Raw genomic sequence first — 16,942 nt, forward strand, 5'->3', positions numbered from 1 at the left:
AGGTCGGATGATTGTGGAGGCCAAAACAGTTAGGAATAGAGACAAGGGTACAAATCATATACGCATTTATTAGAATTTCATAACAAAAATTGACAAGGTAGAAAATGTGACTATGAAATCCCAAGAACGTAGCTGTGTGACTAAAGTATTATGTTATGGAAATATACAAGATACATTCACATGGTAAGGTGTGGCCTACAGTCATACAGTAAAAGGACATGATACATGTAGTGTAGAAACGGGGTCAGTCTCGATGGAGTGTAGAAACAGGGTCAGACTAGCTGTAGTATAGAAGAGTAGCTCTGGACCAGAGCTAGACAAAGAACAGACAGAAGAGTAGCTCTGGCCCAGGGCCTGTTCCTCTACTAAGGGACTGAGTAACAACACTCTGGTCCAGAGCTAGACAAAGGACAGACAGAAGAGTAGCTCTGGTCCAGGGCCTGTTCCTCTACTAGGAGACTGAGTAACAACACTCTGGTCCAGAGCTAGACAAAGGACAGACAGAAGAGTAGCTCTGGACCAGAGCTAGACAAAGGACAGACAGAAGAGTGGCTCTGGACCAGAGCTAGACAAAGGACAGACAGAAGAGTAGCTCTGGACCAGAGCTAGACAAAGGACAGAAGAAGAGTAGCTCTGGTCCAGGGCCTGTTCCTCTACTAGGGGACTGAGTAACAACACTCTGGACCAGAGCGAGACAAAGGACAGACAGAAGAGTAGCTCTGGTCCAGAGCTAGACAAAGGACAGACAGAAGAGTAGCTCTGGTCCAGAGCTAGACAAAGGACAGACAGAAGAGTGGCTCTGGTCCAGAGCTAGACAAAGGACAGACAGAAAAGTAGCTCTTACAGACTGTAGAGTACAGTATGTAGTGAATATAACATTACAGACTGTAGAGTACAGTATGTAGGGAATATAACATTACAGACTGTAGAGTACAGTATGTAGTGAATATAACATTACAGACTGTAGAGTAGTGAATATAACATTACAGACTGTAGAGTACAGTATGTAGGGAATATAACATTACAGACGGTAGAGTAGTGAATATAACATTACAGACTGTAGAGTACAGTATGTAGGGAATACAACATTACAGACTGTAGAGTACAGTATGTAGCGAATATAACATTACAGACTGTAGAGTACAGTATGTAGTGAATATAACATTACAGACTGTAGAGTACAGTATGTAGGGATTATAACATTACAGACTGTAGAGTACAGTATGTAGGGAATACAACATTACAGACTGTAGAGTACAGTATGTAGTGAATACAACATTAGACTGTAGAGTACAGTATGTAGTGAATATAACATTACAGACTGTAGAGTACAGTATGTAGTGAATATAACATTAGACTGTAGAGTACAGTATGTAGTGAATATAACATTACAGACTGCAGAGTACAGTATGTAGGGATTATAACATTACAGACTGTAGAGTACAGTATGTAGGGAATATAACATTACTGACTGTAGAGTACAGTATGTAGTGAATACAACATTAGACTGTAGAGTACAGTATGTAGGGAATATATGCCATTACAGACGGTAGAGTAGTGAATATAACATTACAGACTGTAGAGTACAGTATGTAGGGATTATAACATTACAGACTGTAGAGTACAGTATGTAGGGATTATAACATTACAGACTGTAGAGTACAGTATGTAGGGAATATAACATTACAGACTGTAGAGTAGTGAATATAACATTACAGACTGTAGAGTAGTGAATATAACATTACAGACTGTAGAGTACAGTATGTAGGGAATATAACATTACAGACTGTAGAGTACAGTATGTAGTGAATATAACATTACAGACTGTAGAGTACAGTATGTAGGGAATATAACATTACAGACTGTAGAGTAGTGAATATAACATTACAGACTGTAGAGTAGTGAATATAACATTACAGACTGTAGAGTACAGTATGTAGGGAATATAACATTACAGACTGTAGAGTACAGTATGTAGGGAATATAACATTACAGACTGTAGAGTACAGTATGTAGGGAATATAACATTACAGACTGTAGAGTACAGTATGTAGTGAATATAACATTACAGACTGTAGAGTACAGTATGTAGGGAATATAACATTACAGACTGTAGAGTACAGTATGTAGTGAATACAACATTAGACTGTAGAGTACAGTATGTAGGGAATATAACATTACAGACTGTAGAGTACAGTATGTAGTGAATATAACATTACAGACTGCAGAGTACAGTATGTAGGGAATATAACATTACAGACTGTAGAGTAGTGAATATAACATTACAGACTGTAGAGTACAGTATGTAGGGAATATAACATTACAGACTGTAGAGTACAGTATGTAGGGAATATAACATTACAGACTGTAGAGTACAGTATGTAGTGAATATAACATTACAGACTGTAGAGTACAGTATGTAGTGAATATAACATTACAGACTGTAGAGTACAGTATGTAGGGAATATAACATTACAGACTGTAGAGTACAGTATGTAGGGAATATAACATTACAGACTGTAGAGTACAGTATGTAGGGAATATAACATTACAGACTGTAGAGTACAGTATGTAGGGAATATAACATTACAGACTGTAGAGAACAGTATGTAGGGAATATAACATTACAGACTGTAGAGTACAGTATGTAGAGTAGTGAATATAACATTACAGACTGTAGAGTACAGTATGTAGGGAATATAACATTACAGACTGTAGAGTACAGTATGTAGGGATTATAACATTACAGACTGTAGAGTACATTATGTAGGGATTGTAACATTACTGACTGTAGAGTACAGTATGTAGGGAATACAACATTAGACTGTAGAGTACAGTATGTAGGGAATATAACATTACAGACGGTAGAGTAGTGAATATAACATTACAGACTGTAGAGTACAGTATGTAGGGATTATAACATTACAGCCTGTAGAGTACAGTATGTAGGGATTATAACATTACAGACTGTAGAGTACAGTATGTAGGGAATATAACATTACAGACTGTAGAGTAGTGAATATAACATTACAGACTGTAGAGTAGTGAATATAACATTACAGACTGTAGAGTACAGTATGTAGGGAATATAACATTACAGACTGTAGAGTAGTGAATATAACATTACAGACTGTAGAGTAGTGAATATAACATTACAGACTGTAGAGTACAGTATGTAGTGAATATAACATTACAGACTGTAGAGTACAGTATGTAGGGAATATAACATTACAGACTGTAGAGTACAGTATGTAGGGAATATAACATTACAGACTGTAGAGTACAGTATGTAGTGAATATAACATTACAGACTGTAGAGTACAGTATGTAGTGAATATAACATTACAGTCTGTAGAGTACAGTATGTAGTGAATATAACATTACAGACTGTAGAGTACAGTATGTAGTGAATACAACATTACAGACTGTAGAGTACAATATGTAGTGAATACAACATTAGACTGTAGAGTACAGTATGTAGGGAATATAACATTACAGACTGTAGAGTACAGTATGTAGGGAATATAACATTACAGACTGCAGAGTACAGTATGTAGGGAATATAACATTACAGACTGTAGAGTAGTGAATATAACATTACAGACTGTAGAGTACAGTATGTAGGGAATATAACATTACAGACTGTAGAGTACAGTATGTAGGGAATATAACATTACAGACTGTAGAGTAGTGAATATAACATTAGACTGTAGAGTACATTATGTAGGGAATATAACATTATAGACTGTAGAGTACAGTATGTAGGGAATATAACATTACAGACTGTAGAGTACAGTATGTAGTGAATATAACATTACAGACTGTAGAGTACAGTATGTAGGGAATACAACATTACAGACTGTAGAGTACAGTATGTAGTGAATACAACATTAGACTGTAGAGTACAGTATGTAGTGAATATAACATTACAGACTGTAGAGTACAGTATGTAGTGAATATAACATTAGACTGTAGAGTACAGTATGTAGTGAATATAACATTACAGACTGCAGAGTACAGTATGTAGGGATTATAACATTACAGACTGTAGAGTACAGTATGTAGGGAATATAACATTACTGACTGTAGAGTACAGTATGTAGTGAATACAACATTAGACTGTAGAGTACAGTATGTAGGGAATATATGCCATTACAGACGGTAGAGTAGTGAATATAACATTACAGACTGTAGAGTACAGTATGTAGGGATTATAACATTACAGACTGTAGAGTACAGTATGTAGGGATTATAACATTACAGACTGTAGAGTACAGTATGTAGGGAATATAACATTACAGACTGTAGAGTAGTGAATATAACATTACAGACTGTAGAGTAGTGAATATAACATTACAGACTGTAGAGTACAGTATGTAGGGAATATAACATTACAGACTGTAGAGTACAGTATGTAGTGAATATAACATTACAGACTGTAGAGTACAGTATGTAGGGAATATAACATTACAGACTGTAGAGTACAGTATGTAGTGAATATAACATTACAGACTGTAGAGTACAGTATGTAGGGAATATAACATTACAGACTGTAGAGTACAGTATGTAGGGAATATAACATTACAGACTGTAGAGTACAGTATGTAGTGAATATAACATTACAGACTGTAGAGTACAGTATGTAGTGAATATAACATTACAGTCTGTAGAGTACAGTATGTAGTGAATATAACATTACAGACTGTAGAGTACAGTATGTAGTGAATACAACATTACAGACTGTAGAGTACAATATGTAGTGAATACAACATTAGACTGTAGAGTACAGTATGTAGGGAATATAACATTACAGACTGTAGAGTACAGTATGTAGGGAATATAACATTACAGACTGCAGAGTACAGTATGTAGGGAATATAACATTACAGACTGTAGAGTAGTGAATATAACATTACAGACTGTAGAGTACAGTATGTAGGGAATATAACATTACAGACTGTAGAGTACAGTATGTAGGGAATATAACATTACAGACTGTAGAGTAGTGAATATAACATTAGACTGTAGAGTACATTATGTAGGGAATATAACATTATAGACTGTAGAGTACAGTATGTAGGGAATATAACATTACAGACTGTAGAGTACAGTATGTAGTGAATATAACATTACAGACTGTAGAGTACAGTATGTAGGGAATATAACATTACAGACTGTAGAGTACAGTATGTAGGGAATATAACATTACAGACTGTAGAGAACAGTATGTAGGGAATATAACATTACAGACTGTAGAGTACAGTATGTAGAGTACAGTATGTAGGGAATATAACATTACAGACTGTAGAGTACAGTATGTAGGGAATATAACATTACAGACTGTAGAGTACAGTATGTAGGGAATATAACATTACAGACTGTAGAATACAGTATGTAGTGAATATCTGACCAAACACATTTCAGTTAGAATGAACATACATTGTTCACCTTGTTGTAAACACGTCTTTAAAAAATACAAGTGCACTACTTTATCATGTAGTGCACTAAGGATGCATTGAAAGATGTCTTTATCACAGACATTACACCCTATAATACTGATATTATTAGCATGAAAAATATTAAAACAGGGACTAAAGAATGAAGTGGACAGGTTTCAGCCTTCAGGGTGGATGTTTTAGTCAGATTAAAACAGGATGAGACCAACGAAATAACTGCAATGCAAAGTTATATATATAGATACACACACACACACACACCGAGTATACTAAACATTAGGAACACCATAATATTGGGTTTTACCCCCTTTCCCCCTCCCCCTCAGAACAGCCTCAATTCATCGGGGACATGGACTTCACAAGGTGTCGAAAGCGTTCCACAGGGACGCTGGGCCCCACGTTGACTCCAACGCTTCCCACAGTTGTGTTAAATTAGCTGGATGTCGTTTGGATGGTGGACCATTCTAGCCACCGTGCTTCTATACCTGCATTGCTTGCTGTTTGGGGGGTTTTAGGCTGGGTTTCTGTACAGCACTTTGAGATATCAGCTGATGTAAGAAGGGCTTTATAAATACATTTGATTTGATTTGACACACACGGGAAACAGCAGCTTTGCAGTTCTTGACACAAACCGGTGCGACTGGCACTACCGTACCCCATTAAAAAAGGCACTTAAATATTTTTTTTTGTCTTGCAACATTCGGCAATCCATGTCGCCAATTGTCTCAAGGTTTGAAAATCCTTTTAAACCTGTCTCCTCACCTCTTCATCTACACTGATTGAAGTGGATTTAACACGAGACGTCAATAAGGGATTCACCCTGGTCAGTCTGTGTCATGGAAAGAATAGGTGTTCCTAATGGTTTGTCCACTCAGTGTGTGTGTGTGTGTGTGTGTGTGTGTGTGTATGTATATACACACACACTACATGACCAAAAGTATGTGGACACCTGCTCGTCTAACATCTCATTCCATAATCATGGGCATTAATATGGAGTTGGTCCCCCCCTTTGCTGCTATAACAGCCTCCACTCTTCAGGGAAGTCATTAATATGGAGTTGGTCCCCCCCTTTGCTGCTATAACAGCCTCCACTCTTCAGGGAAGGCATTAATATGGAGTTGGTCCCCCCCCTTTGCTGCTATAACAGCCTCCACTCTTCTGGGAAGTCATTAATATGGAGATGGTCCCCCCCTTTGCTGCTATAACAGCCTCCACTCTTCAGGGAAGTCATTAATATGGAGTTGGTCCCCCCCCTTTGCTGCTATAACAGCCTCCACTCTTCAGGGAAGTCATTAATATGGAGTTGGTCCCCCCCCCTTTGCTGCTATAACAGCCTCCACTCTTCTGGGAAGGCTTTCCACTAGATGTTGGAACATTGCTGCGGGGTCTTGCTTCCATTCAGCCACAAGAGCATTAGTGAGGTCGGGCCCTGATGTTGGGCGATTAGGTCCGGCTCGCAGTCGGCATTCCAATTCATTGTCATGCTGAAACAGGAAAGGGTCTTCCCCAAACTATTGCCACAAAGTTGGAAGCACAGAATCGTCTAGAATGTCATTGTATGCTGTAGTGTTAAGATTTCCCTTCACTGGAACTAAGGGGGCCTGAATCATGAAAAACAGCCCCAGACCAGTATTCCTCCTCCATCAAACTTTACAGTTGGCACTATGCATTGTGGTAGGTAGCGTTCTCCTGGCATCCGCCAAACCCAGATTCGTCTGTTGGACTGCCAGATGTTGACACGTGATTCAACACTCCAGAGAACGCGTTTCCACTGCTCCAGAGTCCAATGGCGGCGAGCTTTACACCATTCCAGCCGTCGCTTGGCATTGCACATGATGATCTTAGGCTTGTGTGCAGCTGCTCGGTCATGGAAACCCATTTCATGAAGCTCCCGACCAACAGTTCTCGTGCTGACGTTGCTTCCAGAGGCAGATTGGAACTCGGTAGTGAGTATTGCAACCAAGGACAGAGACGATTTTTACGCGCTATGCACTTGTCGGTACCGTTCTGTGAGCTTGTGTGGCCTACCACTTCGCGGCTGAGCCGTTGTTGCTCCTAGATGTTTCCACTTCACTATAACAGCACTTACAGTTGACCGGAGGGCAGCTCTGGCAGGGCAGAAATTTGACAAACTGACTTGTTGGAAAGGTGGCATCCTATGACGGTGCCACGTTGAAAGTCACTGAGCTCTTCAGTACGGGCCATTCTACTGCCAATGTTTGTCTATGGAGAATGCATGGCTGTGTGCTCGATTTAATACACCTATCAGCAATGGGTTTTGGTGAAATAGCCGAATCCACTCATTTGAAGGGGCGTCCACATACTTATGTGTGTGTGTGTGTGTGAGATATATAGATATATATATGTGATATACACATTCGTACATATAAATATAACTATCCATAAATTAGTCCATATCAATATGCATTTATTTCTCAGTCTGTGTTTAACTCAATGCTGGGTTCTTCAGCGTCAACATGGTCCTGTTCATTAGGACACGTCGTACTAAAATGTTTTGCAACACATAACGGAAACAAGTGTTTATCACCGGTCACTTTCCCTGTTTGTCTGTTTGGTGCCTAACGAATATGACTCAGTCTCTCTCTCCAGGGCCCACCCAGTCCTCCTCCGTCCGTCTCAGGGCCCACCGTCATCCTCCGCCCGTCTCAGGGCCCACCCAGTCATCCTCTGTCTCTCTCTCAGGGCCCACCCAGGGCCCACCCAGTCATCCTCAATCTCTCTCTCCAGGGCCCACCCAGTCATCCTCAATCTCTCTCTCCAGGGCCCACCCAGTCATCCTCAGTCTCTCTCCAGGGCCCACCCAGTCATCCTCCGTCTCTCTCTCCAGGGCCCACCCAGTCATCCTCCGTCTCTCTCTCCAGGGCCCACCCAGTCATCCTCCGTCTCTCTCTCCAGGGCCCACCCAGTCATCCTCCGTCTCTCTCCAGGGCCCACCCAGGGCCCACCCAGTCATCCTCCGTCTCTCTCCAGGGCCCACCCAGTCATCCTCCGTCTCTCTCTCCAGGGCCCACCCAGTCATCCTCCGTCTCTCTCTCCAGGGCCCACCCAGTCATCCTCCGTCTCTCTCTCCAGGGCCCACCCAGTCATCCTCCGTCTCTCTCTCCAGGGCCCACCCAGTCATCCTCCGTCTCTCTCTCCAGGGCCCACCCAGTCATCCTCCGTCTCTCTCTCCAGGGCCCACCCAGTCATCGTCCGTCTCTCTCCAGGGCCCACCCAGTCATCCTCCGTCTCTCTCCAGGGCCCACCCAGGGCCCAACCAGTCATCGTCCGTCTTTCTCTCTCCAGGGCCCACCCAGTCATCCTCCGTCTCTCTCCAGGGCCCACCCAGGGCCCAACCAGCCATCGTCCGCCTCTCTCTCTCTCCAGGGCCCACCCAGTCATCCTCCGTCTCTCTCCAGGGCCCACCCAGGGCCCACCCAGTCATCCTCCGTCTCTCTCTCCAGGACCCACCCAGTCCGCTCCACCATCGTAGTCCTGTGAGCTCGAGGACGACGGTGGCGGTGGTTCCTTGGTCTTGGGAGCATCTTCTCAGCAGGTGGTGAAGTCTGTAGACCTCTATACAGCACGTACTTTGAAAAGAAACCAAAGAAACTGTGATTTGGGGGTGAGGGGTCAGGGTCAAAGCCTAATAAAAAGATAAGGGGTCAGGGTCAAAGCCTAATAAAATTGCCTTAAGAGGACAAATAATGTTGTTTGAATTGAAGGTGGGGCTTGGAACAACCAATCAGGTAGGAAATGAGTAGCCTGGTGGAGGGGAGGGGCTAGGATATGACATCATGAGTGTCGCTGTTAGGTCGTTGTTGACGGTTGGCCACGGGGGGGAGGGGCTTGCCGAAGAACTCTGAAAGAGAGAGAGGAGGAGGAAGAGAGAGGAGGAGGAAGAGAGAGAGAGAGGAGGAAGAGAGAGAGAGGAGGAAGAGACAGGAGGAGGAAGAGAGAGAGGAGGAGGAAGAGAGAGGAGGAGGAAGAAGAGAGAAGAGGAGAAAGAGAGAAGAGGAGGAAGAGAGAAGAGGAGGAAGAGAGAAGAGGAGGAAGAGAGAAGAGGAGGAAGAGACAGGACTAAATTAGCTACATCTATGTAAGGCTGGCTACTGGTTTCTGTTAGCTGAAATCAAAAAACCGTGAACACAGCATGACAGAAATGTGTTCTGACAACTTCCTGTACAGTATTAACATGGTCAAATATAAACAGCCCATACAACAAGATGACCTGCACCACGTAACAGACACTGACTGAAGGGACAGGACACAGGTGGCATGTAGGACGTAGGATGAACAGAGAGATTTCATCCAACTTCCATCAGACAGAGAACACAGACAACTAAAATACGTTTTCAGAGGACATCAGTGGTGTTAAACACGCTCTGTAGACAGAGAGGAAATGGGGTCAGTGTTGTTAAACATGCTCTGTAGACAGAGAGAGGAAATGGGGTCAGTGTCGTTAAACATGCTCTGTAGACAGAGAGAGGAAATGGGGTCAGTGTTGTTTAACATGCTCTGTAGACAGAGAGAGGAAATGGGGTCAGTGTTGTTTAACATGCTCTGTAGACAGAGAGAGGAAATTGGGTCAGTGTTGTTAAACATGCTCTGTAGACAGAGAGGAAATGGGGTCAGTGTTGTTAAACATGCTCTGTAGACAGAGAGAGGAAATGACGTCATGGAATAAGAGACATCAGCTGTTAGTGAAAGAGGAAGAACAGCAGCATGACATGAACAGGCTGCTAGATGACTTACAGACGGAAGGTTAGTTAGTAGTTAGTTAGTGGTTAGTTAGTGGTTAACATACAGCAGTGGAGTGGTGGTGGAGTTTCACTGTAAACATCATTACCAGAACGACTCCTGTCGCCAAGAGGCTCCAGCTTGGGAAGCCTAGACATTATGGGAGTAGCCCATCCCACTATAACAACAAAACACATGATTAGCAGTAGTCCATCCCACTAAAACAACAACTAAATAGATTATTAGTAGTAGTCCATCCCACTATAACAACAACTAAATAGATTATTAGTAGTAGTCCATCCCACTATAACAACAACTAAATAGATTATTAGTAGTAGTCCATCCCACTATAACAACTAAATAGATTATTAGTAGTAGTCCATCCCACTATAACAACAACAACTAAATAGATTATTAGTAGTAGTCCATCCCACTATAACAACAACTAAATAGATTATTAGTAGTAGTCCATCCCACTATAACAACAACTAAATAGATTATTAGTAGTAGTCCATCCCACTATAACAACAACTAAATAGATTATTAGTAGTAGTCCATCCCACTATAACAACAACAACTATATAGATTATTAGTAGTAGTCCATCCCACTATAACAACAACAACTAAATAGATTATTAGTAGTAGTCCATCCCACTATAACAACAACTAAATAGATTATTAGTAGTAGTCCATCCCACTATAACAACAACTAAATAGATTATTAGTAGTAGTCCATCCCACTATAACAACAACAACTATATAGATTATTAGTAGTAGTCCATCCCACTATAACAACAACAACTAAATAGATTATTAGTAGTAGTCCATCCCACTATAACAACAACAACTAAATAGATTATTAGTAGTAGTCCATCCCACTATAACAACAACTAAATAGATTATTAGTAGTAGTCCATCCCACTATAACAACAACTAAATAGATTATTAGTAGTAGTCCATCCCACTATAACAACAACAACTAAATAGATTATTAGTAGTAGTCCATCCCACTATAACAACAACTAAATAGATTATTAGTAGTAGTCCATCCCACTATAACAACAACAACTAAATAGATTATTAGTAGTAGTCCATCCCACTATAACAACAACTAAATAGATTATTAGTAGTAGTCCATCCCACTATAACAACAACTAAATAGATTATTAGTAGTAGTCCATCCCACTATAACAACAACTAAATAGATTATTAGTAGTAGTCCATCCCACTATAACACAACAACTAAATAGATTATTAGTAGTAGTCCATCCCACTATAACAACAACAACTATATAGATTATTAGTAGTAGTCCATCCCACTATAACAACAACAACTAAATAGATTATTAGTAGTAGTCCATCCCACTATAACAACAACAACTAAATAGATTATTAGTAGTAGTCCATCCCACTATAACAACAACTAAATAGATTATTAGTAGTAGTCCATCCCACTATAACAACAACAACTAAATAGATTATTAGTAGTAGTCCATCCCACTATAACAACAACAACTAAATAGATTATTAGTAGTAGTCCATCCCACTATAACAACAACTAAATAGATTATTAGTAGTAGTCCATCCCACTATAACAACAACTAAATAGATTATTAGTAGTAGTCCATCCCACTATAACAACAACAACTAAATAGATTATTAGTAGTAGTCCATCCCACTATAACAACAACTAAATAGATTATTAGTAGTAGTCCATCCCACTATAACAACAACTAAATAGATTATTAGTAGTAGTCCATCCCACTATAACAACAACTAAATAGATTATTAGTAGTAGTCCATCCCACTATAACAACAACTATATAGATTATTAGTAGTAGTCCATCCCACTATAACAACAACTATATAGATTATTAGGAGTAGTCCATCCCACTATAACAACAACTATATAGATTATTAGTAGTAGTCCATCCCACTATAACAACAACTAAATAGATTATTAGTAGTAGTCCATCCCACTATAACAACAACAACTAAATAGATTATTAGTAGTAGTCCATCCCACTATAACAACAACTAAATAGATTATTAGTAGTAGTCCATCCCACTATAACAACAACTAAATAGATTATTAGTAGTAGTCCATCCCACTATAACAACAACAACTAAATAGATTATTAGTAGTAGTCCATCCCACTATAACAACAACTAAATAGATTATTAGTAGTAGTCCATCCCACTATAACAACAACTATATAGATTATTAGTAGTAGTCCATCCCACTATAACAACAACAACTATATAGATTATTAGTAGTAGTCCATCCCACTATAACAACAACAACTATATAGATTATTAGTAGTAGTCCATCCCACTATAACAACAACAACTAAATAGATTATTAGTAGTAGTCCATCCCACTATAACAACAACTAAATAGATTATTAGTAGTAGTCCATCCCACTATAACAACAACTATATAGATTATTAGTAGTAGTCCATCCCACTATAACAACAACAACTATATAGATTATTAGTAGTAGTCCATCCCACTATAACAACAACAACTATATAGATTATTAGTAGTAGTCCATCCCACTATAACAACAACAACTATATAGATTATTAGTAGTAGTCCATCCCACTATAACAACTAAATAGATTATTAGTAGTAGTCCATCCCACTATAACAACAACTAAATAGATTATTAGTAGTAGTCCATCCCACTATAACAACAACAACTAAATAGATTATTAGTAGTAGTCCATCCCACTATAACAACAACAACTAAATAGATTATTAGTAGTAGTCCATCCCACTGTAACAACAACTAAATAGATTATTAGTAGTAGTCCATCCCACTATAACAACAACTAAATAGATTATTAGTAGTTGTCCATCCCACTATAACAACAACTAAATAGATTATTTGTAGTAGTCCATCCCACTATAACAACAACAACTAAATAGATTATTAGTAGTAGTCCATCCCACTATAACAACAACTAAATAGATTATTAGTAGTAGTCCATCCCACTATAAGAACAACAACTATATAGATTATTAGTAGTAGTCCATCCCACTATAACAACAACTAAATAGATTATTAGTAGTAGTCCATCCGACTATAACAACAACTAAATAGATTATTAGTAGTAGTCCATCCCACTATAACAACAACTAAATAGATTATTAGTAGTAGTCCATCCAACTAACAACAACTAAATAGATTATTAGTAGTAGTCCATCCCACTAAAACAACAACTAAATAGATTATTAATAGTAGTCCATCCCACTATAACAACAACAACTATATAGATTATTAGTAGTAGTCCATCCCACTATAACAACTAAATAGATTATTAGTAGTAGTCCATCCCACTATAACAACAACAACTATATAGATTATTAGTAGTAGACCATCCCACTATAACAACAACAACTAAATAGATTATTATTAGTAGTCCATCCCACTATAACAACAACAACTAAATAGATTATTAGTAGTAGTCCATCCCACTATAACAACAACAACTAAATAGATTATTAGTAGTAGTTCATCCCACTATAACAACAACTAAATAGATGATTAGTAGTAGTCCATCCCACTATAACAACAACAACTAAATAGATTATTAGTAGTAGTCCATCCCACTAAAACAACAACTAAATAGATTATTAGTAGTAGTCCATCCCACTATAACAACAACTAAATAGATTATTAGTAGTAGTCCATCCCACTAAAACAACAACTAAATAGATTATTAGTAGTAGTCCATCCCACTAAAACAACAACTAAATAGATTATTAGTAGTAGTCCATCCCACTATAACAACAACTAAATAGATTATTAGTAGTAGTCCATCCCACTATAACAACAACAACTATATAGATTATTAGTAGTAGTCCATCCCACTATAACAACAACAACTAAATAGATTATTAGTAGTAGTCCATCCCACTATAACAACAACAACTAAATAGATTATTAGTAGTAGTCCATCCCACTATAACAACAACAACTATATAGATTATTAGTAGTAGTCCATCCCACTATAACAACAACAACTAAATAGATTATTAGTAGTAGTCCATCCCACTATAACAACAACTATATAGATTATTAGTAGTAGTCCATCCCACTATAACAACAACTATATAGATTATTAGTAGTAGTCCATCCCACTATAACAACAACAACTAAATAGATTATTAGTAGTAGTCCATCCCACTATAACAACAACAACTAAATAGATTATTAGTAGTAGTCCATCCCACTATAACAACAACTAAATAGATTATTAGTAGTAGTCCATCCCACTATAACAACAACTAAATAGATTATTAGTAGTAGTCCATCCCACTATAACAACAACAACTAAATAGATTATTAGTAGTAGTCCATCCCACTATAACAACAACTAAATAGATTATTAGTAGTAGTCCATCCCACTATAACAACAACTAAATAGATTATTAGTAGTAGTCCATCCCACTATAACAACAACAACTAAATAGATTATTAGTAGTAGTCCATCCCACTATAACAACAACTAAATAGATTATTAGTAGTAGTCCATCCCACTATAAAAACAACTAAATAGATTATTAGTAGTAGTCCATCCCACTATAACAACAACAACTAAATAGATTATTAGTAGTAGTCCATCCCACTATAACAACAACTAAATAGATTATTAGTAGTAGTCCATCCCACTATAACAACAACTATATAGATTATTAGTAGTAGTCCATCCGACTATAACAACAACAACTATATAGATTATTAGTAGTAGTCCATCCCACTATAACAACAACAACTATATAGATTATTAGTAGTAGTCCATCCCACTATAACAACAACAACTAAATAGATTATTAGTAGTAGTCCATCCCACTATAACAACAACTAAATAGATTATTAGTAGTAGTCCATCCCACTATAACAACAACAACTAAATAGATTATTAGTAGTAGTCCATCCCACTATAACAACAACTAAATAGATTATTAGTAGTAGTCCATCCCACTATAACAACAACTAAATAGATTATTAGTAGTAGTCCATCCCACTATAACAACAACTAAATAGATTATTTGTAGTAGTCCATCCCACTATAACAACAACTAAATAGATTATTAGTAGTAGTCCATCCCACTATAACAACAACTATATAGATTATTAGTAGTAGTCCATCTGACTATAACAACAACAACTATATAGATTATTAGTAGTAGTCCATCCCACTATAACAACAACAACTATATAGATTATTAGTAGTAGTCCATCCCACTATAACAACAACAACTAAATAGATTATTAGTAGTAGTCCATCCCACTATAACAACAACTAAATAGATTATTAGTAGTAGTCCATCCCACTATAACAACAACAACTAAATAGATTATTAGTAGTAGTCCATCCCACTATAACAACAACTAAATAGATTATTAGTAGTAGTCCATCCCACTATAACAACAACTAAATAGATTATTAGTAGTAGTCCATCCCACTATAACAACAACTAAATAGATTATTTGTAGTAGTCCATCCCACTATAACAACAACTATATAGATTATTAGTAGTAGTCCATCCCAATATAACAACAACTAAATAGATTATTAGTAGTAGTCCATCCCACTATAACAACAACAACTATATAGATTATTAGTAGTAGTCCATCCCACTATAACAACAACAACTATATAGATTATTAGTAGTAGTCCATCCCACTATAACAACAACTAAATAGATTATTAGTAGTAGTCCATCTGACTATAACAACAACTAAATAGATTATTAGTAGTAGTCCATCCCACTATAACAACAACTAAATAGATTATTAGTAGTAGTCCATCCCACTATAACAACAACAACTAAATAGATTATTAGTAGTAGTCCATCCCACTATAACAACAACTAAATAGATTATTAGTAGTAGTCCATCCCACTATAACAACAACTAAATAGATTATTAGTAGTAGTCCATCCCACTATAACAACAACAACTAAATAGATTATTAGTAGTAGTCCATCCCACTATAACAACAACTAAATAGATTATTAGTAGTAGTCCATCCCACTATAAAAACAACTAAATAGATTATTAGTAGTAGTCCATCCCACTATAACAACAACAACTAAATAGATTATTAGTAGTAGTCCATCCCACTATAACAACAACTAAATAGATTATTAGTAGTAGTCCATCCCACTATAACAACAACTATATAGATTATTAGTAGTAGTCCATCTGACTATAACAACAACAACTATATAGATTATTAGTAGTAGTCCATCCCACTATAACAACAACAACTATATAGATTATTAGTAGTAGTCCATCCCACTATAACAACAACAACTAAATAGATTATTAGTAGTAGTCCATCCCACTATAACAACAACTAAATAGATTATTAGTAGTAGTCCATCCCACTATAACAACAACAACTAAATAGATTATTAGTAGTAGTCCATCCCACTATAACAACAACTAAATAGATTATTAGTAGTAGTCCATCCCACTATAACAACAACTAAATAGATTATTAGTAGTAGTCCATCCCACTATAACAACAACTAAATAGATTATTTGTAGTAGTCCATCCAACTAACAACAACAACTAAATAGATTATTAGTAGTAGTCCATCCCACTATAACAACAACTAAATAGATTATTAATAGTAGTCCATCCCACTATAACAACAACAACTATATAGATTATTAGTAGTAGTCCATCCCACTATAACAACAACTAAATAGATTATTAGTAGTAGT

At 37.5% G+C, this 16,942-nt stretch overlaps 1 protein-coding gene across 2 annotated transcripts in view; it reads right to left on the bottom strand.

Moving 5' to 3' along the window:
* Nucleotides 1-48: 48 nt before the first annotated feature.
* The window catches only part of LOC106575900 (ADP-ribosylation factor-like protein 13B), a 280,724-nt gene continuing 263,830 nt past the window's right edge, over nt 49-16,942 (bottom strand). Inside the window, exons 9-10 of one of the 2 annotated variants that reach the window (XM_045714220.2) lie at nt 10,306-10,374; nt 49-9,318 (exon numbers count right to left, since the gene is read on the bottom strand). In XM_045714220.2, coding sequence (XP_045570176.1) covers nt 9,239-9,318; nt 10,306-10,374 — 149 coding nt within the window. In that variant the 3' untranslated portion in view covers nt 49-9,238. The remainder of the gene's footprint in view (nt 9,319-10,305; nt 10,375-16,942) is intronic. The other variant, XM_045714221.2, reaches the window with a different exon arrangement.

The sequence above is a fragment of the Salmo salar genome, unplaced genomic scaffold, assembly GCF_965601325.2.
Source record: "Salmo salar unplaced genomic scaffold, fSalSal1 ptg000229l, whole genome shotgun sequence".
NCBI classification, from domain to species: domain Eukaryota; kingdom Metazoa; phylum Chordata; class Actinopteri; order Salmoniformes; family Salmonidae; genus Salmo; species Salmo salar.